Source organism: Panthera leo, chromosome F3 (genome assembly GCF_018350215.1).
Source record: "Panthera leo isolate Ple1 chromosome F3, P.leo_Ple1_pat1.1, whole genome shotgun sequence".
Taxonomy (NCBI): domain Eukaryota; kingdom Metazoa; phylum Chordata; class Mammalia; order Carnivora; family Felidae; genus Panthera; species Panthera leo.
Window position 1 is genome coordinate 68,349,485 of NC_056696.1, and position 23,364 is coordinate 68,372,848.

The 23,364-nt window shown below is 60.9% G+C and overlaps 1 protein-coding gene and 2 long non-coding RNA genes across 3 annotated transcripts in view; all 3 read left to right on the plus strand.

Annotated features, from left to right (window-relative positions):
• Positions 1–1,849: 1,849 nt before the first annotated feature.
• Positions 1,850–6,529, plus strand: LOC122211816. Its single transcript, XR_006198856.1, has 4 exons — positions 1,850–2,162; positions 2,716–2,901; positions 4,051–4,173; positions 5,124–6,529. It is a non-coding gene; the product is annotated as an uncharacterized LOC122211816 (long non-coding RNA).
• Positions 6,530–14,122: 7,593 nt separating this feature from the next.
• Positions 14,123–15,906, plus strand: LOC122211583. Its single transcript, XR_006198720.1, has 3 exons — positions 14,123–14,187; positions 15,453–15,509; positions 15,647–15,906. It is a non-coding gene; the product is annotated as an uncharacterized LOC122211583 (long non-coding RNA).
• A 4,339-nt stretch (positions 15,907–20,245) lies between these two features.
• The window catches only part of KCNN3 (potassium calcium-activated channel subfamily N member 3), a 121,991-nt gene continuing 118,872 nt past the window's right edge, over positions 20,246–23,364 (plus strand). The window contains 2 exon segments of the mRNA XM_042924810.1: positions 20,246–21,013; positions 21,015–21,164. Coding sequence (XP_042780744.1) covers positions 20,261–21,013; positions 21,015–21,164 — 903 coding nt within the window. The 5' untranslated portion in view covers positions 20,246–20,260.

Sequence of the window (23,364 nt, forward strand, 5' to 3'; positions counted from 1 at the left end):
TCCAACCCTGATCTTCCTTTGTTTCGTTTACTTAGGGCTGTTTTCTCTTCTTTTTCCTAATTTCTTAATGTAAGAGCTGAAGTCGTTCACTCAGGGCCTTCTCTCTTCTCTGATGCAGGCGTTTGATCCCTGTAGCCTTACAGGCTATCAGCTCCCTAAGTACCGCTTTTGCAGCAAATTCCAATTTGTTGTGTTTTCTTTTTGTTCAAAATATTTTCCGTCTCTCCCCATCTCCTGTGCGGCCCGTGGGTTATTTGGAAGTGTGGTATTTAGCCTGTAAGTGTTGGAGGCTTCTGCGATCTTTCTGTTGCTGATTTCTGATTGAGGTTCCTTTCGGTCAGGGAATATTTTTACGTGGCTTAAATTCTTCCAAAGTGAGCGAGACTCATTTTGTAGTTCTGGGTGTAGTCTGCGTGGTGCCTCTTGTGGGCGAGCGGTGTGGATGGTGCTGTTGAAGGCACATCCTTACTTCTATGTCCACTTCATCCTAATCCTGCCCCTCTTCTCCTGCCCACCTCTTCTCATTCCAGGGGCGTCCTTGGCCCGTGAAGGGTACTGGGGTCACCGCAGTGGCCTCCGACCAGCTGTGACTCGACCCCTGGGCCCACAGGTGTAGCCCCCTTCTCTGAGACATTCGGCCCCATGGGAGGTGAAGGACTGAGCAAACCTTGGGTTCTGTTACGAGGAAGTAGGGGGGCCGTGGCTGGTGGGGTCTGTTACCCTCTGTCTGACTGTCTCCCAACGTGGCCAGACATCTGACCGTGTCAGAGTTTTGATCACCCCCTCCAGGGGCTACACGGCAACTTCCGAGTGTCAGGTCACCAGAAGGACACTGGGGGCTCCGGCGACCTGCCCTTCGTGCGCCTCTCCCCACCTTGCACCGCCAGCTCCCCGGCACTTGCCGGGGATCCGGGCCGTGTCTGGGGTCCCTCTGGGAGCTGTGCACCCCACTCCCACAGCTCTGTGGTGCTCACACTTGTGAGCACTGGCCTTTCGTCCCAGGGGCTCGACGAATCTTTTCTGAACTGAACTACAGCCCTGTTGGCGTCTGTCCTGAGCTCCAGGCCTGTCTGGCCCGTGCACGGTTTGTCCCAGCCCCGGAAAAGTGCTGTGTCAGCACCTCCGGCCCCTTCTTTCTCCTGCATTCTGGGTCTCGGGGAATGTACCTTCTAGAGCTGCTCAGGGCAGGATTTGGGGATGATCCTTTCTCTCCCAACCCCATATCCCTCCTGTCACCAAGCCCTGTCAGTCCTGTCTGATGACTCTCCAATTTTGCTCTTTCTCTCCACCCCGGCGGAGTACAGGCCCCACCCCCCGGATGGCTGCAGTGGCCTCCACACTGGCTGGCCTTCCTGTCTCCAGCCTCGGTCCTATGCCCGCTTTCTGCAGCCAGAGCAGGGGCACCCCCTGCGTAAATCCTTTCATGCTCCCTCTTCTAACTACTTGTCCTGCTTGTAAGGCCCTTCGCACCTGCCTCCTACTTATTCTCTGGCACCTGTCTTAAGGAGTGCTCTCAAACTCACTGAGCACAGGCCATGTGGGATTATCCCCACTCTCCCCAGCGGGACTGGAAGCTTGCTCTCAGCCGGAAGTGAGACTACCCTGGCTTCTGCTCCCCAGCTGGCTCACGGGTCCTCCCATCAGAACTCAGCTCAAGCGTTACAGACCCTGGGAAAGGACCCCACCCCCGCCCCCTCTCCAGGGAGACCTCCCAGCCCCGCCCACTCTCCGGGGAGCCGCTCCCGCCCCGCCCACTCTCCGAGGACACTCCCGGCCCCGCCCACTATGCTGGGAGACGCCCCCGCCCCGCCCACTCTCCCCAGCTCCGCCCTCTCTCCAGGGAGACGCCCCAGCCCTTCCCCTCATTATACAGGGAGATGCCCTCAGCCCCGCCCACTCTCCTGGGTTGACACACGTGGCTCTCCCCACTGTCACAGACCCTGGCCCCGCACTGTATTTGTCACTTAACAATGTCTTGTGGCACCTCTGTGCTCCAGGCCCTAGGGTAACAGGTGCCCACTCCTTGGGGCTTCTGTTTCAGTGGGTGTCAGGCTGGGGGGCGCCAGTGCTAAGCACACACTGATTACCACGGACACCCTGATGGACAGGTGCAGGGTGCTACCGGAGTAGCCTGAGGAGTTAGGGACGGCTTCCCGGAGGAGGTGGTGGTCGCCTGGGAGTCCTGCGGGGGGAGGGCCTGGCAGGCAGATGAAGAAGGTGGAGGTGGGGGGGACGTTGCCAGAGTTCCAGGCAGAGGAGCCCTGGGTGGTGAGGGGTTGGGCTCTCCAGGGGCTGGGAGAGCGTGTGTGGCAGGTGGGGTGGGAAGGGCGCGGCACGGAAGAGAGCCAGGCCGCGGGGGGCCACCCACGAGGACTTGGCTTTTATCCCGCAGCTCCGGGAAGCCTTTCCAGGGTCTGAAGCAGAGGAAGGGGCGGCACGGTCAGATTTGCGTTTTCCAGCGATTTCTGTGCTGCCCTGCGGAGGCGGGTTTGAGGGCAGGGGGGACGGCGGTGGGGCCAGTTAGGTGTGAGGGATGTGACTTGGGGCAGAGGGGCAGGGACGGAGGGAGGGCGATGTTGGGAGCTGTCACGAGGCTGGGTCACCAGGACCGGGGGCACACCTGCCATGTGAGGTGCTGGGGCTCTGGGGGGGTGGTGTGGGGGACAAAGAGGTGGGCGCCGCAAGGAGGGACATACGTTCACCCCTGGCTCTCAGGTGTGGGGCCCGGCGAGTGACCCACTGGACAGATGCCCTCGGGCTTGCTGACCCGCTTTGTCCGCCGAGCGGCCGTCACACAAGAGCCGCTCCTCGGGTGACCACGGGAGAGCCCCGCTATGGCCTTCCTCACCTGGCGGGCTTCCTGTCCAGCTGGTTGCCCCGGATGCCATCGGAGAGGCACAGGTGCATAGCAGTGACTGTGTAGGTGTGAGAGAGGGAGGGGGTGGGAGATGGGGGCCTCGCGCTTCCTTAGTGTTTGCGGCTCAGCTGGGGCCGTGGTCTGGCCGCCCTGCCACTCTCTGGCCCAGGCACGTGGAACACTGTCCTGCCACTGCCACATTATGTCCCCAGACTTCCCCAGAGGCTTGGGGTTCTGTGTTTGCCGTCGTGGGGTGTGACACGTGGAAGGCACAGCTCACCCACCCCTGGCCGCACTGCTCAGTCACTCATTCATTCATTCATTGACTCATTCATTGACTCATTCATTCACTCAGTCACTCATTCAGTCACTCATTCATTCACTCATTCACTCATTCATTCATTGACTCATTCATTGACTCATTCATTCACTCACTCAGTCACTCATTCAGTCATTCAGTCACTCATTCATTCACTCATTCATTCACTCATTCATTCATTGACTCATTCATTGACTAATTCATTCACTCACTCAGTCACTCATTCAGTCACTCAGTCACTCATTCATTCACTCATTCATTCATTCATTGACTCATTCATTCACTCACTCAGTCACTCACTCGTTCAGTCATTCATTCACTCATTCATTCACTCATTTGTTCACTCATTCGTTCAATCATTCTTTCAGTCATTCGTTCACTCATTCGTTCACTCATTCATTCACTCATTCATTCACTTATTCACTCACTCATTCACTCACTCATTCACTCACCCACCACGTGCTGGGCTCTGTGGAGGCTCCGGGTGGGTCATGGCAAGAAGACAGGCGGGTCCTGCCCCTTGAGCTCACCTCGTGCGCGTCCGGACACCAGGGGTGCTGCCTTTAGGGTCAGCTCGCGGGCCCCAGCGCACGTAGTGTCCCCTGCGCCCGAGCTGGCCGAGAGGAGGCCCTTCCGGAGCCCACGTCTGGTGCTGCCCAGACACACACACCTTCCTCCCGGAGGTTCAGGGCAGTGGCGCCGGGAACAGCAGGACCTGACAAGTGCCTGAGACTCGTGAGCGGCTGAGCACAGCCTGGAGCCGGACGGGGAGCGTGGCGCCACCTAATGAAGATGCCAGGCGGGTGGGGTTGGTGGTGGTGTCTTAGTGGGATGCAATTTAATGTATCTGCGCGGCTTCCTTTAATGAAATCAGCGAGACAGAAAGTATCAGGTACACGCTCACTACAACTGCGCTGAAACCGACGGTCTCAGCTGTGCAGGGAAAGCACAATGCACAGAGAAGACTGCAGTCTGCTAAACGTTAACGATACTTCAGGTAGGTGGCTTATACATTTTCTCCTTTATTGTTTTCTATTCTTTCCAGATTTTTATATGAGCAAGCAAATATTACTATGAGAATTCAGAGAAGTAATTTTTTTTTAATGTTTATTTTTGAGAGAGAGAGACAGAGAGAGTGCGAGCAGGGGAGAGGCAGAGAGAGAGGGAGACACACAATCCGAAGCAGGCTCCAGGCTCCGAGCTGTCAGCCCAGAGCCTGACGCGGGGCTCGAACCCACGAACTGTGAGATCACGAACTGAGCTGAAGTTGGCCACTCAACCGACTGCGCCACCCAGGCGCCCCTGAGAAGTAAATAAAAACGCTGAAAGCCTCCTATGTGTACAGGTTGGCATAGATTAGAAAAGTATTTCCAGGGATGTGAGAAGGGCTTGGTGAACACTGAGCCCTGTTGGCTTCAAAGTTCTGGGATTTGATTTAGTTCCGTGTGAGCTGAGAAGCTCACGCTCTAGTCAGACTTCTTTATTTGCTCATCCGTTAGTTCCCAAGTGTGTGGCATCCCTGTCTGTTCCTGGTGTTGTCCCCCACGCCGGGCACACAGACGCGTAAGGACAAGCCACTCCCGCTGGGAGTCCCTACAGTGTCGGAGGCTCATGGCAGAGGTCACGGCTGACCCTGTTTGGGGCTGTGGGGATCAGGGAGGATCTCACGAAGGAGGCTCGTTTGAACAGGGCCTTGAGGGATGAAAAAGAGTTCTCTAGGCAGCCTGTCGAGGGACACAGCGTATGCCACGTTGGGGATTACTTTTGGAGATGCCCACGTGCGCTGTGAGGGACGCCGGGGTGTGTGGATTGTCTGCAGACCGCGGTCCTCCCAGCCGCGGGGCTCAGGAGGACAAGGGTCGAAGGTCTGAGCACACACGTCATCACGACCCCGGGGGTCCTGGCTGTGTCTTCCCTCCCTTTAACCAAGACTCCTGTGTGTCCCAGGCCTCTTTGGAAAATGACCGCTCGGCCTCTCAGTACCGCCTGGTCCCGGGTCTGGAAACATCTGGGTCCTGCCCGGCTGGAAAGACGGGGCGTGACCCCTGGATCTCTGTCCTCGGCCGCGAGAAGGTGACCCACAGCTGGAAATTCCCACGGCAAGTGTCGGTGTTGACAAGAGTCCCTGAGAAAGTGGTGGCCGGGGGGCTGTGAGCCGAGCCCTCGAGGCCTTTCCCCTCGGGCTCTCCTCCTGTCCTCTGTCCTCTGTCCTCTGCCGCGGCCTCCCTTCCCTCCACGTGTCCCCTCCGTGCGGCCGGCCCCTCGGCCTTCGAGCCGCTGGCGGGCCCTCCCAGGGCTGCTCTGTCCCCCAGCTCCGCACACCTCTCTCCTCCCTCCTCCTCGTCGCCTGCCTGGCTCTGGGTCACCCCCTTACTTGGTTCCAAAGAGCGAGCCCCAACTTGCCCGTGAGGGTGCTCAGAGGGGGCGGAGTCGGCGGGCGCGTCTCTGGACAGGCGTCTCTTCAAGGAGCCTGAGTCCGTGACGTGAAAGTGTGAAGGGCTCTTCCACTCCGGCTCCCCGCTCCTGCGTGAGCGGACACATCTCCAGACAGGGAGCCGTCAGGTTTCCTGCAGGAAATTAAAGACCCGGGCACCGCGCAGCGGCGCCCATCACCTGCGCGGCCCGCTGGCCTTCGCCAGAGGCTTTGCTTCTCGGGTGCGTGGAGGCCACATCTTTAATAGGATCCCTTCCCCAGATCTCTCTAAGGAAGGTGGACGCGTGTCTTCTAGATAAGCGAGCTCACAGTAAGGCTGGCGGTTCTCATTTCGGTGCGAGCCAGCGTCTCACCCCTTCTTATCTGAGTCACAAGGACACTGGGCCGGCACCGTCCTCGCCGTCTACACTGGGGAGCTGTCCTGGTGGGGGAGAATCCTTATGGTGAGTGCATCTGGGCCTCCGGCTGGTCTGGTGGACGCAGTGCTGGGCTCGCTTCCTCCTTGAATCTCTGATTCCTTGATTCAGTGCTCAACCCGTCAGCATCTGCTTCAGAGGAAGACAGGCCCCAGTCTAGCCAACATGGCCCCCACCTGCCTCGGTGGGTGATTGGGGTAGCTCTGAGCATGTAACCTGTTTTTGACTAGTGAGACATGGAGGACAGTTTTCTGGGACGGTTTTCCTCTCTTAAAAGAAGATCCAAGATTGGTGTGTCTCTTTACTGTTTCTAGACTTTGAAGGGTGGTGATGGGATGCCTGGAGGCACTGCAGCCATCTTGTGATCATGAGGAAGTAGCCAACATGCTGAAGACAGTAGGGCAGAAAGTCAGAAACAACCTCTGTTCATGGGGACACATGCCACCAGATTAATGGCCCCTAGAACGATTTTAACCTCTCCAGTCCTCAATGTGTGGGATAATAAACGTCCTTGTTTTGTGTTTTTTTTTTTAAGTTTGTGTATTTATTTTTGAGAGAGAGAGAGTGGGGAGGGGGAGAGAGAGAGGGAGACACAGAATCCGAAGCAGGCGCTAGGCTCTGAGCCGTCAGCACAGAGCCCGATGTGGGGCTAGAACCCACAAACCGTGAGATCATGACCTGAGCCGGAGTCGGACGCTCAACCAACTGAGCCACCCAGGCACCCCAAATGTCTTTTAAAAAGAATTTTAAAATATTTATTTATTTTTGAGAGACAGAGAGAGAGCACAAGTGGGGGAGGGGCAGAGAGAGAGAGGGAGACACAGAATCCGAAGCAGCTCCGGGCTCCGAGCTGTCAGCACAGAGGTGGACACGGGGCTCGAACCCACGAACTGCAACATCATGACCTGAGCCGAAGTCGGACGCTCAACCCACTGAGCTCCCCAGGTGCTCCTCTTTCCAGCCATTTTTAAAGGGACCAAGAGGGGAGGGACCAGGTGCAGAGAGCTGTTTCATGACATTTCGGCGCTGGAGAGAATTTCCTGCAGAGACCGGGTCCCTTCGCCACCGTTGCCCCAAGTACAAATCACGCCTCTAATGCCAGCACCAGCACTGAGGGGGAGGCAGATACACCCAGCTCTCAGTTCTCCATGGTGATGAGGGACGTGGATGGTTGGAAGCAGCAGATAATCCCGAACCTGCTTTGAGTCACCGGCTTCCGCCGCCCCCCCACCATCACTTTTGTGGTGCAGCTGACAGACCGCCACGTGGATGCCACGTGGGTGCATGTGTCTCTTCTCCCGTCTGGCGCGTCACTCGGCTAAGCTGCTTCAAAATGGCCAAGGCTGGGCCACCGGAGGAGAGGCGAGAGGCTAACCCGCCCCCCCACCCCAGGCCAAGAATAGGGCCAGCCTGGCTGAGCTTGGCCTTGGAGTCGGGCTCCCGACACCCCTTGGGCTAGTCTGGCGTCGCCTCCCCCAGGACGGGCAGCTGGGGGTCCTGTGGGCGGAAGCGAGCTCCGCAGATGTCGCCCCCCCGCCCCCCAGGCCCCGTGGCCGAGGGCTCCTTTGCTCAGAGCGCCTTCCCGTGGAAAGCCGCGGGCCTGACCCTTTCCCTCCTGAGCAACCGCAGGAACTGGGTGTGGCTGTGCTCCCCGCATTCAGCGCCTTCGTGCTCCTGATGCAGTAGTGGAGGGCTCCTTGCTGTCCCCCCTCCCTCTCCGCCAGCGGGACACCCTCACGGGAGAGGGATGCACCGAGCAGAGAAGGAAGGGGCGTTTGCCTGGGACCCGCCGCGTGCCCCCGCGGTGCTAAGTGCTTCCGGCCCATTACACCACGAGGAGACCGGATCTTTCCGGTTCGAGCGGGTCCAGCCTTACCTAGGAGAAACTGGCTGCTTGCTTGTCCCTGGCACTCTATTCTTCTGGAAAATTCCTGTCTTGGTATCCAAACACACAGATCGAGTCCCTGCAGTCCCAGACCTGGGGGTCAGGTGTCTCTGGATCCTTGTAGTCTTGTCCTTTCTCGACACTGGAAGGTCCATCGGCCAAGATCCGTGGGTCTGACAGCACGTGGGACCCTAAAAGTTCTTTGTTGGGCAAGGGGAGGGGGATGGCGCTTTCCCTGCCTTCGTTAGGAGGTGGAGCAACGCCCCAGTGACGGGCCGGGCCAGACGCGGGATCTGCGGGGCTGCCCCTCCTGGCTGGTTCAGAAGCTTCTCTAATGGGGGCGGAAACCAGAAGTCAGTACAAAGCCACTGGCCTTACACTCCGGGCTCACGTTTGCCTGTGCTGGAGGCTTAATCGCCAGGTTTGCAGGACGAAAAAGAACTTGCACCAAGAAAAGAGGGTTAGTGGCTCACCAGGCCTCCCAGAAGCCCCCGCGACCACGGCCACAAGGAACGTGGGAGCCGCCTCTTGTCACAAAATCACAGGCTCAGACGCAAGGAGGAGGCGGGCTTTCCTGCATTGCATCCCCCCCATTAGGGTCCTGTTGGGGGTGGGGCACAGACCCCCCACCCCCATTAGGGTCCTGGTGGGTCCGGGGCACATACCCCCCACCCCCGTTAGGGTCCTGGTACATCTGGGGCACATACCACCACCCCCGTTAGGGCCCTGGTGCGTCTGGGGCACATACCCCCCACCCCCGTTAGGGTCCTGGTGCGTCTGGGGCACATACCCCCCACCCCCGTTAGGGTCCTGGTGGGTCCGGGGCACATATTCTCTCTGAGGTCTGCGGCCTCACCCTGGTGCCATTCTGACCTGGGACTTCCAAGTGCCCAAAGGAAAATGGCCGAGATGAGAGTGCTGGGTCTTTGGGGAGGACACGGGCCTCACGGGGTCCCAGCTGCTCGGTGGAACAGGGGGACAAGAAGTGACTCACAGAGGCAGCTGCACAACACCGGGCTCTTGGCAGGTGCTCCCCGGTGCTGGCCGGGTCTGACTGTGAGCCGCAGTCCAGGTCCGGTGACGGGGCGACGGAGGGGTGCCCCCGGTGGGCCGCACACCCTGCCTCCCCATCCAGTGACGGGCAGCCTGGAAATCTGGAGTCGAAATGTTCTCTCCTCCCCTGACCCTCCCGCATCTCCTGGGCTTGTGAGCAGGAAGACAAGGTTCCCCAGGTAGAGGTCGTGGCCAGGTCCGAAGGCCCCTCGGTCTCGAGACGTGCCCTCCAGGCTGCTGCTTACCGGCACCTTCTACCACCGAGGGCTCCCTACAGCCCGGCATCCATTGCTCCGTCGGAAACGCTTGCCGTAGGCTGCGCCGTGGCCCCGGGAAGTCCGCGTGGGGCTGTGCCTCTGCCCAAAGCAGGTTCCTCTGCTGCAGTCAACACCAGGCCGCAGGGCTGCGCATCCTCCTGCCCAGGACGGCAGACCCTCCACTCCCTGGCCCCAACGTTTGCGACAGGACTGTCCTTGAGTGGCCGAGTGGCCTCGTGGTCCAGGATGGGCGGTGATTTGTGGCTTTCCTGAGCTGGGATGGGAGTTCGCTTGTTGTAAAATCAGCGTTGGACTGAGTCACCGCTCGTGAGTGAGCCTAGCTGGCTGCCCTACGCCTGCTCTGTGGGGGACTCTGTGGCCCTGTGTTCAAGGTTACTTCTGGAATTTCCACAGAGTCCGGACGTGGAAGAGCTTTCTGGTTTGCTGCCTGTATCTTACGGCAGAAATAAAACACGAGAGAGATGAACGTGGGGACTTGGCAAAACCTTTGATCCCTCCCTCCCTCCCTCCCTGTCTCTGCACATGTACACAGATGCACACACGTGTCCGAGGGCTCTCACGTGTGCGTGTGTTTGCCTGTGTCTGGGTCTTTCTGTCTCCAGGGCCTTCCAGGCTGGACACGGGCTTCCCCCAGCTGCTCCTACTCTTACTCCAGGGTCAGTGCCGCGGGAAAGAGGCGCGTGGGGGCGGTCAGGGCCCGGGAAGGGGGTGTGTGGGGGCGGTCAGGGCAAGGCAAAGCTACTCTGCCCCCCTCGTGGCCACACCCGAGTGGGGTGGGCACAGCCTACGAGGCCACCCCACCATCGTGCATGTGTTCAGCGGGTGTAGTGTAGACCCGGTGTGCTGTCCCAGAGGCCCTCCCATTAAAGGCCCGTTGTGGCCACTGGGGCCCTGGAGGGTGAGGCCAGCTGTGCCCTGCCCTGTAGCATGTGGCCTTTGGTTGAAAGCAGAGAAAGGAAGCTCGACGTTGGACCCTCTGTCCAGGTGGGCCTGAGGTCTCTGGGCAGGTGGAGGCTTGTGGTCTTGGTGACCTGGTGACCCGCAGGTGGGCAGCTGTGGGACATGGACAGGGGCGAGGGTGTCGGACTTCATGGTGCAGAGCTCAGTGGTGGGGAACAAGGTCTGGTCTCGTGGTAGGGACAAGAATAACAGTGACACGCTCCTCATCTCTTGGACCCATGTTCAAGAAGGTATTATGCTCTGGTCCTCAAGGCAGAGACAGCATTATCGGTGGAGGGGCGCATGCTGTGTCCTCAGGCGGGGGAGCAGAGTGGCCACGAGTCCAGCTCAGAAGACCTCCGTGGTTGTCCTTACATAAGGGCCAGGGGCCGTCAAGGTCTCTCCTGCAGACAGGGCCCACGCCCGCTGCCCTCCCCGCCACGGCCCATTGCCACCCACCACCGCCACCCACACCGTCTTTCCCCGCTGCCCCCTCAGGCACACTGCCCACCGTCCGCGCCCCTGCCCTTCCCCGCCCCTGTCCACGCCCCGTCCACGCCCCCGCCCCGCCCACTCCGTCGCGCCGTCCACGCCCCGTCCACCCCGCCCGCCCGCCATCCGCGCACTCCATTGCGGGGCCTCTGCACCCCCCTCCCTGCACCTGCCCCAGGGATGCTGTCCGAGTGATTGATGTCCGTTTCGATGGGAGCCTGTCAAGACACCACTGCCTTTCCAATTCTGGCTAAGCCGACTGCGGTTTGTCAGTCTCCCTGCACGGGTCCAGCTTGTTGCTTCCAATTTCGTGCAGTTTCCATCTCGCCTCCCAGCTTCCCCTCAGCCCATCTGATCCTGCTCCCCCTGCGGCGCTTCCGCGAGGCCTCCAGCTGCTGCAGGCTTGGCGGTCGGGCGGCGGCTTGGGGACTCCAGCAGGGAGGGCGGCTGCGGATTGTCACTGAGGAGGGACAGTGTCCATAGCAACCCTCCAGCTGCCACTGTACCAGGAGGGAAGGGGGCAAAGCAGGGAAGTGAGCCAGATGCCTGCCCTTCTGCATTATTCATATCAAAGTGCTGGGCACCGAGGCCGGGCTGCAGCCGGGGGCCTGGGCTTGGAGGGCACGGGGCAGGGGTGGGGAGCTGGTGGGGAGTGGTGGGGAGGGGCGCGGGCGGGGGAGGGTGGAGCTGGCAGGGAGGGCAGAGCTGGCGGGGAGGGGTGGGAAGGGGCGCAGGAAGGGAGGGGGGAACCGGGGGGAGGGGTGCGGGGGGGGGGGGAGGGGGGAGCTGGTAGAGGGTGGAGGGGGAGGAGGAGCTGGGGGGGAGGGGGGAGAAGGGGCGCGGGGGGGGGGGGGAGCTGGCGGGGAGGGGTGAGGAGGGGGGAGCCAGTGGGAAGGGGTGGGGAGAGGTGCGGGGCGGGGGGGGGGGGGGGAAGGGGGGAGTTGGCGGGGAGGGCAGAGCTGGCGGGGAGGGGTGGGGAGAGGTGCAGGGGGGCAGGGGGGAGTTGGCGGGAGGGCAGAGCTGGCGGGGAGGGGTGGGAAGAGGTGCAGGGGGGGAGGGGGGAGTTGGCGGGGAGGGCAGAGCTGGCGGGGAGGGGGGAGCCAGTGGGGAGGGGTGGGGAGAGGTGCGGCGGGGGTGGGGTGGGGTGGGCGGAGGGGGGAGCCGGCAGGTAGGGCCAGGGTGGCGTGCCAGGGCCGTGCAGCAATCAATCGAGCGAGGAGAGGCCCCTTGAGGGGACCCTGGCTCTGTCCCTTGTCCTCACCTCACTTGTGGGCCTAGGCGACCTCCCATCTCGGAGAGGGAGGCCATCCGTGCTGAGAGGGCGGGGCCTGGAGGCCGCTCGTGGCCCCTCCGCCCTCTCCTCCTGCATCACCGAGGGTGGCAGCAGGGGTAATTCTTCCCCGATGGGGGGAAAAGTCAAGGAACCTGCCAGGAGGAGCTACCTCTGCGAAATGTTCACGAGGGTGCATCCTGGCCCCAGACGCACCCCTGGGCCTCCACGGAAGGAGGCAGGTGGTTGGCGGGCGGGGGGGGGGGGGGGGGGGGGGGGGGGGCGTTCTGCCTGGGATCTCCCCGCGCACCTCCCGGGAGCAGGGAGTGCAGAGCTGTGCGCATCTGCCACCAGCAGAGGGTGCCACACTCCCCACAAACCGGGGCAGGCCGCGTGAGCGGAGTGGGGGGGGCAGGTTGGTGAGCACCAGCCCGCTGGGCCTCAGTCCCGGGGCCGGAGCTGGGCCGCGAACCCCCGGGCCCTCCCTGCTTTAGTTGCCACCGGCCAGCTGGGGTCTGGGGAGGGGCCGACAGCACAGCTGGCGTCCAGGGCTCAGGCCTCAGGTGCCCGCCGGGCCCCTGGGAGAGGTGGATCTCGCGGTCCCCTAACTCAGGAGGGTGGTCCATCGAGGGCGGCGGCGACGGGCTCACTGCCTCCCTCCGCACCGGGGGCCTTGGCCCTCCCGGGGGCAGCTCGGGTGCCTGTTCTGGGCTTGTGACACTGCTGGAGGTGCTAGCTTCCTCTGAGCCCTTGGGACTGGGGCCAGGAGCATGCTCTGTGCCAGGCACTGTGGTAGGCACTGGGGAGGCCCCAGGGAACGAAGCAGACAGAAACCCTGCCCCCAGGAAGCTGAATCTCTGCAGGGGCAAGGGTGCCCTCACCCATGCTACTACAGCGTGGGGCCGGAGCGGACACACCCCTGTGACCCCGGACGGGCCCTGTCAGTCCTGGGCAGACAGGCTCTGGGGACGAGGCTGAGAGCCGTGCCCTGGCCAAGCAGGGATCTGCAGGGGCCTTCCCTGGGCCACAGCACGGTGACAAAGTGCTCTCTCTCCCCAGTTCTCATGCCCTCTCTCCAGACACGGTGTCCGCACCTTTGCTCTGAGCCTTGACCCCTCGAGTAAATAGACACGGCATCCGGACTGACTCATCTGGCCGGACGCGCCAGTTTTCCCCCCAAAGCTGCCGCAGAGGCATTTAACCGTGTCTGATGTTCACAAGCAGTTGCGCAGGGAGGCACGGACGGGCCGGGTCTGTGCGCTCAGAGCGGGGCACCTGCTGGTGTGCCGCGGGCGGGACCGTGGTGGCTCTGAGCCGGACGGGCCGAGCCCCCGTTCCCTGTGGCTCCACACCATCCTCAGGCCTCGCCCGGACCCGCAGGAGCCCCGTCAGCCCCACAGACCCCCACCTTCCCGCTCCTTTTGTCCGACGCAGGTTCACGGAGAAGCTGGAGCAGGAGGCCCGTTTTCTCGGCGGCGGTGGCTGCATGCAGGGGTGGCCGGCGAGTGGGCAGACCTTCTGGCTTGGAGCGGGCATCTTGCCTCCCGAGAACAAGAGCGAGCCAGCCACCTTCTCGGAACCGGAGCTCCGTTTCCTTGTCTGCAGAATGGGACGCTAATCTTACCCCATTGGCTTGTCGAAAACACCGGAGCAGGAGCCCGGCTCCAAGTAAATGCCCCAGGGCGTGGCTCCCTGCGCCGGGTGTCCCCATCAGAGCGACCCGGGTGAGGTTTCAGTTTTTCTCCGGCAAAGCAGGAGGCTGGAGGGGACAGTGTGGTGCTGAGGGGCCAGCACCCACGGGTGGCCGGGAGCTGCTGGTGGGGGGTGCCATGGCCTTGCCTTACCCGTTCTCTGTTGAGGCCTGGAAAAGGCTGGGTGGGTTTTGGTTGTGAGCCCCCCGCCCGGGCATCTGGTCATTCGGGGACCCAGGAGAACTTTGCTCACCGGTCAGTGCCTCCTATGGCCAGTGGCAGGTAAGGGGCAAGCAACGTATCCGGGGCCAAAGTGCCCTGAACTCCCGTGTCTGCAGACCCGCTCACTCCCTGCTTCCGTGCAGGTCTGAGTGCATGTGGGGAGGGGGGCTTGGGGGAGGTGCAGGGTTGTGTGTGTGCCTTACAATGTACACCATAAGCTCCTGTCACCAAGGGGCTTGTGGTGTGAATTACACACAGGGAAAAGACATGCACAGAGACAGCTACGGCACAAGGCGTGAGGTGAAGGCGTCCCCAGAAAGACACAAGCAAGGTGCTAAGGGAATTCAGGAGGGGATGGTGTCACGCTGGGGGAAAGGGCAGAGGAGGGGAGGTCTGGGACGGCTTTGCGTGCTCTCCTTAAATTCCAGTAGGACCGGATACGGAGTGGGGTGGGGGTGGCATTCCCGGCGGCACGAGTGGGAAAGAGTGGGAGTCCAGGGTCAGAGGGGTCCAGGTCCAAATCCCCGACTAACTGGTGACCCAAGCGAGTCACTTAAACCTTTCTAACTATTAGTTTACAGAGTGACAGCATAAAGGATGGGCACTAGAGCCTTCCTGACCTGCCTTTCGGGGCTGCTGGGAGGTGGGATGGAGTAGTTCATGTGCGAGTGCTGTTCGGACCCTGGAGTTGCTTTTATTATTAAAATAATAAGGCTTCTGGGGCGCCTGGGTGGCGCAGTCGGTTAAGCGTCCGACTTCAGCCAGGTCACGATCTCACGGTCCGTGAGTTCGAGCCCCGCGTCGGGCTCTGGGCTGATGGCTTGGAGCCTGGAGCCTGTTTCCGATTCTGTGTCTCCCTCTCTCTCTGTCCCTCCCCCGTTCATGCTCTGTCTCTCTCTGTCCCAAAAAAAATAAAATAAACGTTGAAAAAAAAAAATTTAAAATAATAAGGCTTCTAGATAAGAACATGGTAATGGCCGCACCTGGATGGGCTAGTAAGCTGTTTGGTCCGATGCCCCAACCGTCCAGGGTCTGAGGGAGGGTGTGGTTGACTTTCTGATACTGTCTCTCCTTGGAAGGTTAAGGATATCCCTTAAATGCCAAGCCTTGTTATTTTATTTCTCTCTCTCTCTCTAATGTGTATTTATTTATTTGGGGGGGGGGAGAGAGAGAGAGAGAGAGAGACAGAGGGAGAGAGAATGCCAAGCAGCCTCCACACTCAGTGTAGAGCCTGACGCGGGGCTCAATCACAAACTGAGATCGTGACCTGAGCCAAAATCTAGTCAGATGCTCAACCAACTGAGCCACCCAAGCCCTCCTCATGGGATTTTCTAAAAACTATTATTTATCCTATATCTAAATTCCATCCGTCTATCCCATCCATCCACCCACCCTCCGTCCACCCATCCCTCATCCATCCATCCATCCATCCATCCATCCATCCATCCAATAAACCTTTATTGAGTAGATCCTTGCTTAGCTCTGGGGATACAGAAAAAAATGAGACCCCTTCTCTGTGCTCATTGAGTTTGCAGTCTAGTGGGAAAGACAGCCATATAAGCCACAAATCATCACTTTCCTTAACCCCGTTTTCAGACAGTTCTACCTTTGGCAGCAACAGTTTCCACAGAGCACGGATTATGGGACTTCAAGGTCAGTGATCTTAGGTATCATCTCTTCTATGTCATTCATTTCACCGACGGGGAAATCGTGGTGGTTATTTGTTGTGGAAAATGCTACAACGTCCTCTTGTTTGCTTCTGAATGACCTCTCCTGGATTTTAATTTCAGTTCAGTTCACCTTTATGAAACATCTACTATGGGCAAGATGTGCAGATACAGTGATGGACAAGACACCATTTCTATCCTCAAGAAGGTCACAGTCAAGGGGGAAAAGGACACACAAACAGGTAACAGCCACACTGCTTGATAAAGACGGGGGTAGAGCACAGGGCGTGAAAGTATAGAAGAAGGGCCCCTGATCTGGATTTGGGGAGCTCAGGGGAGGCTTTCTAGAAGGAAGACCTGTGAGTCATCTCTTGAAGGGCAAAGAGAAACCTGTTAGATGAAGAGGACAGAAGGGCATGCCAGGCAGAAGGAAGCATGGCTTGTTGGAGGACCCGGAGGCGGGTATTATTGGGGCTTAAGGAGGGAGGCGGTGGGGCGCGAGCGGAGAGGAGGTGGGGCGAGGGGCAGCGTGGTGTGGGGCTGGTGGCCAAAGGCCGTCTCTTCCTTCCCGGGCTTGATGAGCGCAACCTCACTCGCTTCCCCCGAGCCCAGGAGCCCCACCGCACCCGCTGGCCTTCGTCCCTGAACAGGTGCCCCTCTATCTGTTGTCCCTTGCTTTATTGAGCTTTGCAGATACTCCATGTTTTTACTTTGCAAATGGAAGGTTTGTGGCCACCCTGGGTCGAGCAAGTCTATCGGTGTCATTTTTGTGACAGCATTTGCGCCCTCTGTGTCTCTGTGTCCTATTTTGGTAATTTTTGCAACATTTCAAACTTCTTCATTATTATATTTGTTATGGTGATCCGTCATCAGCGAGTACGACTTGTTGAAAGTTCGGATGATGGTTAGCAGTTTTTAGCGATAAAGCCTTTCTCAAAAAGATTTCAAGTAATCTCTGTACCCAGCATGGGGCTTGAACTCACGACCCCGAGATCGAGAGTCAATGCCCCCTGACGGACTCAGCCAGGTGCCCCGCGATAAGGTATTTTTAAATTAAGGTACATACGTTGGTTTTTGTAGATAATGCTATTGCATACTTAGTAAACTACAGCGTAGTGTAAACATAACTTTTTAAAAGTAACGTTTATTTATTTTTGATAGAGAGAGAGATGGAGAGGGCGAGCGTGCAGGACAGAGCATCCCAAGCAGGCTCCGTGCTGACAGCACAGAGCCTGACGTGGAGCCCGGACTCACAAACTTGGAGATCATGACCTGAGCCGAAATCGAGAGTCGGACGCCTAACCGACTGAGCCCCCCGGGCGCCCCGAGTGAACAGAACTTTTGTGTGCAGGGGGAAACCGGAAAATTCATTGGCTTGCTTTCTTGCGATATTTACGTTCCTGCAGGGGGCTGGGCCCGAGCCCGAGGCGTCTCCGAGGCGCCTGGAGAGGCCGATTCGCCTGAAGGAAGAGCCCATCGTGTGGCTCAAGCGCCACCACCCACCCCCACGAAGCCTCAGTGTGCTACCTCCGCCTTCAATGAGCCGTCCTGTCTCCACCACACTTGGGATCTCGGTCGCGGCTCCTTTTCATCCGTGAAAGTATAGCCTCTGTGGTGAGACCGTAAGCTCCTGAGGGCTGCCTGTGATTACGTTTAGTTTAATAAATACCAAGAAGACCGAGCCCTACTGATGTGGATTTCGGGACACGTGGAAAGTGCTGGGGCTTTGGGGTTGGATTTGATTCTGGCCACGCCACTAGGTCCCCGTTAGTAACTGCGGGCAAATTTTAACACCCGCCTGCTGCCTCAGTTTCCTCCTCTGTAAAATGGCTGATGGCTCCAAGTCACCGGTTGTTCTGAGGACCCGGGTGTAGCCGGGGGCTGGGGGACGGGCTGGGGCTTCCCAGCAGGGGGGCTTCGGCCCGCAGCAGTGGAGGGCAGGCGAGGCGGCGGGCCAGGGTGGGGGAGCTGATGCCATCCGGGCCGGGCTGAGCAGCTCCCAGTGTGGTCCGGTGGGCTGGCCCGCGAATACCCGCCCGCATCTGTCCCTCCCCCCAACCCCGAGAGGCGGGGACCCTACTTTTATCTTGTTTTTTCGGGGGGGGGGGAAGCTGAACATCAGAAGGTAGTTAGCTGCCTGTGGTCGCGTGGCCGCCGTGCGGCAGAGGGGACTCCAGCCTGGGCTCTCGGCCACGAAAGCCCGGGCTCTGCGCTCTCCCCACTCCCACAGGGCGGCCGCGCAGAGGAGCCGATTCCGTGGCTCCGCTGTCCGGCTCCAGCCATTTCCAGAAGAGTCTGCAGTGGACCTTCGGCTCTGGCACAGTTTGGTCCCCCCACGCTGTCCGTGACAGCAGGACATAGTGTAACAGTCCTTGTCCGGATCCAGAGGGCACAGCCGGGAGACTCGGAGGCGGGAGGCTGGCCCAGAAGGGTCAGCTGAAGCGGGAGGCAGGTCCCGGTGCCGGAGGGGGCACAGAAATGCCCAGGAGCCTGGCCCTGAACAATGATTCTCACAGCCCAGATGCTGTGTCTGGCACTGAGAACCGATGCTAACGGCACGTTGGGCTACTAACAACTAATTTATTAGGAAATCATTAAGCCTAACAGGTGCTTTGCCTGGGGATGGGGGTGGGGGGAGAAGAGCAAGAAGACAGAGGGGAAGGGGGGGGAGGGCAGGGCATGCGGAGGGCGGGTGGGCTCTGGAGGGCCTGCACGGCCACGGGCAAGCACGGGAGACGCCAGGCTCGGGTCTGACCCGGGCGCTGTGACTGGTGCCGGCGGGGTGGGGGTGCAGGGGGAACGACCACGTCGCTGGTGACAACAACCACCATCGGGATTATTGTGTGCAGCCGTACTCGGGTTTCTGGGGTTGTGGCTTAGATTACAAGTAATATTTAGCTCTTAATCGCAGCCAACAGGGATTGCAGAGGTGAGGCTGGCACGCAGAGGGCTCTCTGGCCCGTTTGTTGGGAGCTCTGTCCACTTGCAGCTCGGCATTCAAGAGAGCTGCTTTAGAAACCCACTGTGTGTGTGTGCATGTGTGTGCGCGTGCACACGTGTGTGCACACGAGCATGCTTGTGGGCCAGTGCTCGCTCACCTAGGTACACACGTGTGTGCACATACCGGGGTGTATGGCTCTCCTGCCCTTCCCCTTCCTGGACAGAAAAATCATTTCTCCCTCTGAAACCCCGGCTGTGCCTGGGGATCCCGTCACCTCCCCTTCCTCACTGATCCCTAAATCAGCTGCGGTTAGAAGGGGAAATGAATTCTGCTCTGCTCCCATCTCTTTGGAACTCCCTTTGCACACAGTGGGAGCTTAATAAATACTTGATGATGGCTCTGAACCTGGGAAGCGGGCAGCTGTTCCCAGCTCTGACTCTCAGGGCCCCACAGGGCAGATCAGGTGGGGGAGTGGCCACGGCGGGGGGGGGGGGGGGGTGTGGGGGGTGGGGATGGGGGGGGGTTTCAGTCTTCCTGCCAGACGCTGTGGTGACGCCGCAGCGCCCGGGAGCTGGTCTGTTTCACACGCCCTGCTGTGGGAAGGCCGGTTTTCCTGCAAGCCTTCTCTGGGTCCTTCCCAGCACGCGGGCCACTTCATGGAGGACCCGCTTTGCCCTGAGCAGCACAGTGGAAAGGCCTCCGGGCGGACGGGATAGCAGCTGTGGGTCCCGCTGACCTGGGTTCCAATCCCAGCACCCTCCACCGGCCCGGTGACATCTGGCAATTTACTTACCTGTGCTTGTGTGATCTGTTCTTCAGTTTTCATCTGTAAAAGGAGAATGATGACATCATTTGCATAGGGTTGAAGTGGGGGGTGGAAGTAACAAAGCGGCGCCTGCACGCTTACTGCCGGCGTTCAGTAGGTGAGCTTACCCACCTGGGGTCGGGAGACTGGGGGGCCCGTCTGCTCTGTGACCCCTGGAGCTGTAGCTCAACGTCTCGGAGCATCAGGCTGTGAACTGGGGACACCAGGCCCACGTCCCCGGGCGTCTGGGGTCGACCTGCGGTAGACCCTGGCCGGTAACGACCGGCGGCCTGCCCGCCCCACCCCCGCGTCAGGGTGCGCAGCCCCCTCCTTGCGAGGCCCCGCTCCTCCTCCCCAGCGCGCCGCGCGCGCGCACGTCCCCGTCGCCTCGCGGGCTTGTGCCACACCTGTCGCAGCCGAGAGGGCCGGCCCGGGGTTGGGGGGGGGGGGTGGGGGTGGGAGGGGCGGCGGAAACTACAGCTCCCAGCCCTCGCCGCGCGGCCCGGGCCGGGGGTGGGGGGTGGGGGGTGGGGGGTGGGGTGGGGGCGGCGGGCCCCTCCCCCGGGGAGGAGCCCGCGCGGGGGCGGAGTCAGGAGGCGGCGGCGCCCCGAGCCGAGCCAATGAGCCCCGCTGCCACCAAGTGGGCTGGGCCTGCAGCGGAGCGCTGGCCGCGGGAGGGGAGAGCAGAGCTGTTGAGCCCGCGAGGAGCGAGGCTGAGCCTGGCCGTGCGCGCTCCCAGAGGGCCGCCTCCTGAGACGGAGTTCCTTCCCCGCTTCTTCTTGCCCCAGGCCCCTCCTGCCCAGGGCCATGCACCCCTGAGTGGCGGCGTCTGGACCCCGGGCAGCCCCAGAGAACCGGAGCCGGAGAACGAAGACGGGGCCAGGACACCTGCTGGGGGCTTGGATGCCCGGCTGCCTCTGAGGACATCTTTGGAGCGAGGGTGGCTTTGGGGTGGGGGGTTGTGCCGCAGGGAATCCAGCCAGGCCCCAAGATGGACACTTCTGGGCACTTCCATGACTCGGGGGTGGGGGACCTGGATGAAGACCCCAAGGGTCCCTGCCCGTCGTCCGGGGATGAGCAGCCGCCGCCGCCGCCGCCGCCGCCGCCCCCAGCAGCCCCCCAGCAGCCCCCGGGACCCCTGCTGCAGCCTCCGCAGCAGCCCCAGCAGCAGCCAGCGCGTCCCCTGTCTCTGCTCGCCCAGGTCCAGAGCCAGCCCGTCCAGCCCGGCCTGCCGCACTCCTCACCCACGACGCTCAGGGGCCCCCCTTCGGCCAACTCCACCGCTGCCCTCCGCCCCTCCTCCAGGCAAGGCAGCCAGTTCAATCTCAATGACCACTTGCTCGGCCACTCTCCAAGCTCCACAGCCACAAGTGGGCCCGCTGGCGGCGGCCGGCACCGGCAGGCCAGCCCCCTGGCGCACCGGCGGGACAGCAACCCCTTCACGGAGATCGCCATGAGCTCCTGCAAGTACAGCGGGGGGGTCATGAAGCCCCTGAGCCGGCTGAGCGCCTCCCGGAGGAACCTCATCGAGGCCGAGCCCGAAGGCCAGCCCCTCCAGCTCTTCAGCCCCAGCAACCCCCCCGAGATCATCATCTCCTCCCGGGAGGACAACCATACCCACCAGACCCTGCTCCACCCCCCCAACGCCACCCACAACCACCAGCACGCCGGCCCCGGCCCCGGCCCCGGCCCCGGCCCGGCCACCTCCGCCGGCAGCGCCACCTTCCCCAAAGCCAACAAACGGAAAAAACCAAAACATTGGCTATAAGCTGGGACACAGGAGGGCCCTGTTCGAAAAGAGGAAGCGTCTCAGTGACTATGCTCTGATTTTTGGGATGTTTGGAATTGTTGTCATGGTGATAGAGACCGAGCTCTCTTGGGGTTTGTACTCAAAGGTAGGGCTGCAGTTTCTCTTTATACCTTGAACAAAAGGAATATGTAGGTAGCAACAGAGAGAGAGGGGAGAGAGAGAGAGAGAGAGAGAGAGAGAGGGATGGATGGAGAGGAAAGGGAGAGAAGATTGATGGAGGGCGGTGGTGGGGAGAGGCGTTTGCTCAATTAGATGGAGCGCTCGAACTTGGCTTGCTTTCCCAACCCCGGGAGAATTCATTCCTCGCCTTCTGGGGGGAGCACCCCCCGTGCACTGTGTCTGTTGCAGACTCTGTGCCGGGGAGGTTGAAAGAGTCCCTTCTGAGAAACCGTTTTCCTCCTGGCTCACGCGAACCAAAGCGGAGCCCAGCGGCTTCACGCACCAATTAATTACACTCTGCCTTGATGTGCCTGCCAGTCCCCGCGACTCCCCCTCCGCTCCCGCCCTGCTCCACTCCATTTTCCCCAGGATGGAAGAGAAATAAATGTCTGGGTGGGGGGTGGGGACTCCATGCCTGTCCCTTCTCTGCGGCTTCTCCCCCTCTTCCCAAGTTTCTCTTTTCCTCCTCATCCCCGACAGACTTTTGGGCAAAATAGAAACGTACCCGTGACCCGAGTCTCCCGGGGGGGGGGGGGGGCACGGGTGAAAACAGGGGCGGAGGGAACCCGCGGTCCTTTCCCTCGGGAGAGAGCACTCAGAATAAAGCTGCTGCCGCCTGACGAAAATGGCTACAGGTGTCCCCAGCAGAGCAGGTGGGTGCCGCCGTGGCCTGAGCCCCGGGGAGCACCTCTCCCTCAGATGGGCTGACAGGGCTCCCGGATCAGTCAGGTGGAGCGTGTGTGCAGCCGGGTCGGCTGGTGGCTGGGCTTCAGCCTCAGGCTTGGAGATCACGGCCTTTGGCGGGGGCGGGGGTGGGGGGGGGTGGTGGTGATTCCCGGCAGGTGGGTTCCTGCCATGCTCGGCCTGCTGGGGGCCCTCGTGCTGCGGGCTGGAGGGCTCGGGGGACCCGGGCACTCATTGGACAAGCGGATTTCTTCCCACTCTACCCCTCACCCCCGATTTGTTGTTGGGGAGGAGGGTGTGTGAGTGCATGTGTGCGTGCTGGCCTGTCCCTTGGATTTCTCTTCCTATTTGTCATTTCGGGCAGGGGGTGGCTGGGAGGGGTTCAGCTGTTGGAGGTTTCAAATAGAGCCTGTTTCAGGCTGGGCCCAGCTGCTGTGGGGCTGTCACATTCCTTGTTGAGATCCAGCCGCAAAAACCTAGGAGGTGCTGATCGGATTTCCCTGTCCCCAGCCTCTCTCTCCAGCAGGGCACGGGCAGAACCGTCAAGCCACCTGAGTAGCCAGGACCTAGACTTCCTTCTGTGCAGAGGGTCCCCCAGGGCCCCAGCTGCTCAGAGGGGGCCGCCCCAGCTGGCTGCATGTCCGTAGCATGGGGTTTGAGCCCCTCAGAGAGCAGAAGTGAGTGGGGTTCCCGGCCAAAACAGCTCACTTAGTCATGCCCGAAGGCTGCAGCTCTCAGGGCCGCCTGGGGGGGGGGGGGGCAGGGCGCTGGTGGGGGGGGGGAGGGGCTGTCCCCCTCGGCGGGGCTCTGGCTCCTTCCAGCCACCCGTGGGGACCAGGAGCCGTCACCGAGGGAGAATGATGAAGGCCCCGGGACTAGGAGGTGGGGGGAAGGGGAGAGACCAGCACCCCAGTGACCCCGGGGGTCGGAGCTCTTCGGAGGACCCGGCTTGGGGCAGGTCTGTGCGCGTGGTCTTCATGTCACAGGAGGGTTGCCACTGGCAGGAGAGGGGCCAGGGCAGGGAGAGGGCCTCACCCGGAGCCGGAGGAAGCGGGGTCCGGTGTGGAGCAAGGGTCAGGGGGCCAACGGGCTGGGTGTCCCCAGCTTCTAAACCGCTGGCGCTCAAGGCGGCACGAGGGGTTATGACCAGGAAGGTCCTGCTGGGCCCAGCTGGTGCGGTGGCTGCCTTGTGTGCCCCTGGGACAGCCCTGGCTGTAGAAACAAGGCTCCCTTTAACCCGCTCCCCTGCCTGCCAGCCTTCCCGTCTGCTGTCTATTCGGGAAGCAGCATTTCCTGGGGTCTCCCGTGTCAGGGCCCGTGGACCCAGGAGGAGGAAGGCGGCTACCCCTCTCGTCCCAGACACAAACAGGATCATTTTAGGGAATCAGAGTGAAGGTTGGATCCCAGCTCGGTCGCTTCCAGAGCTGTGGTCTCGGACAAGC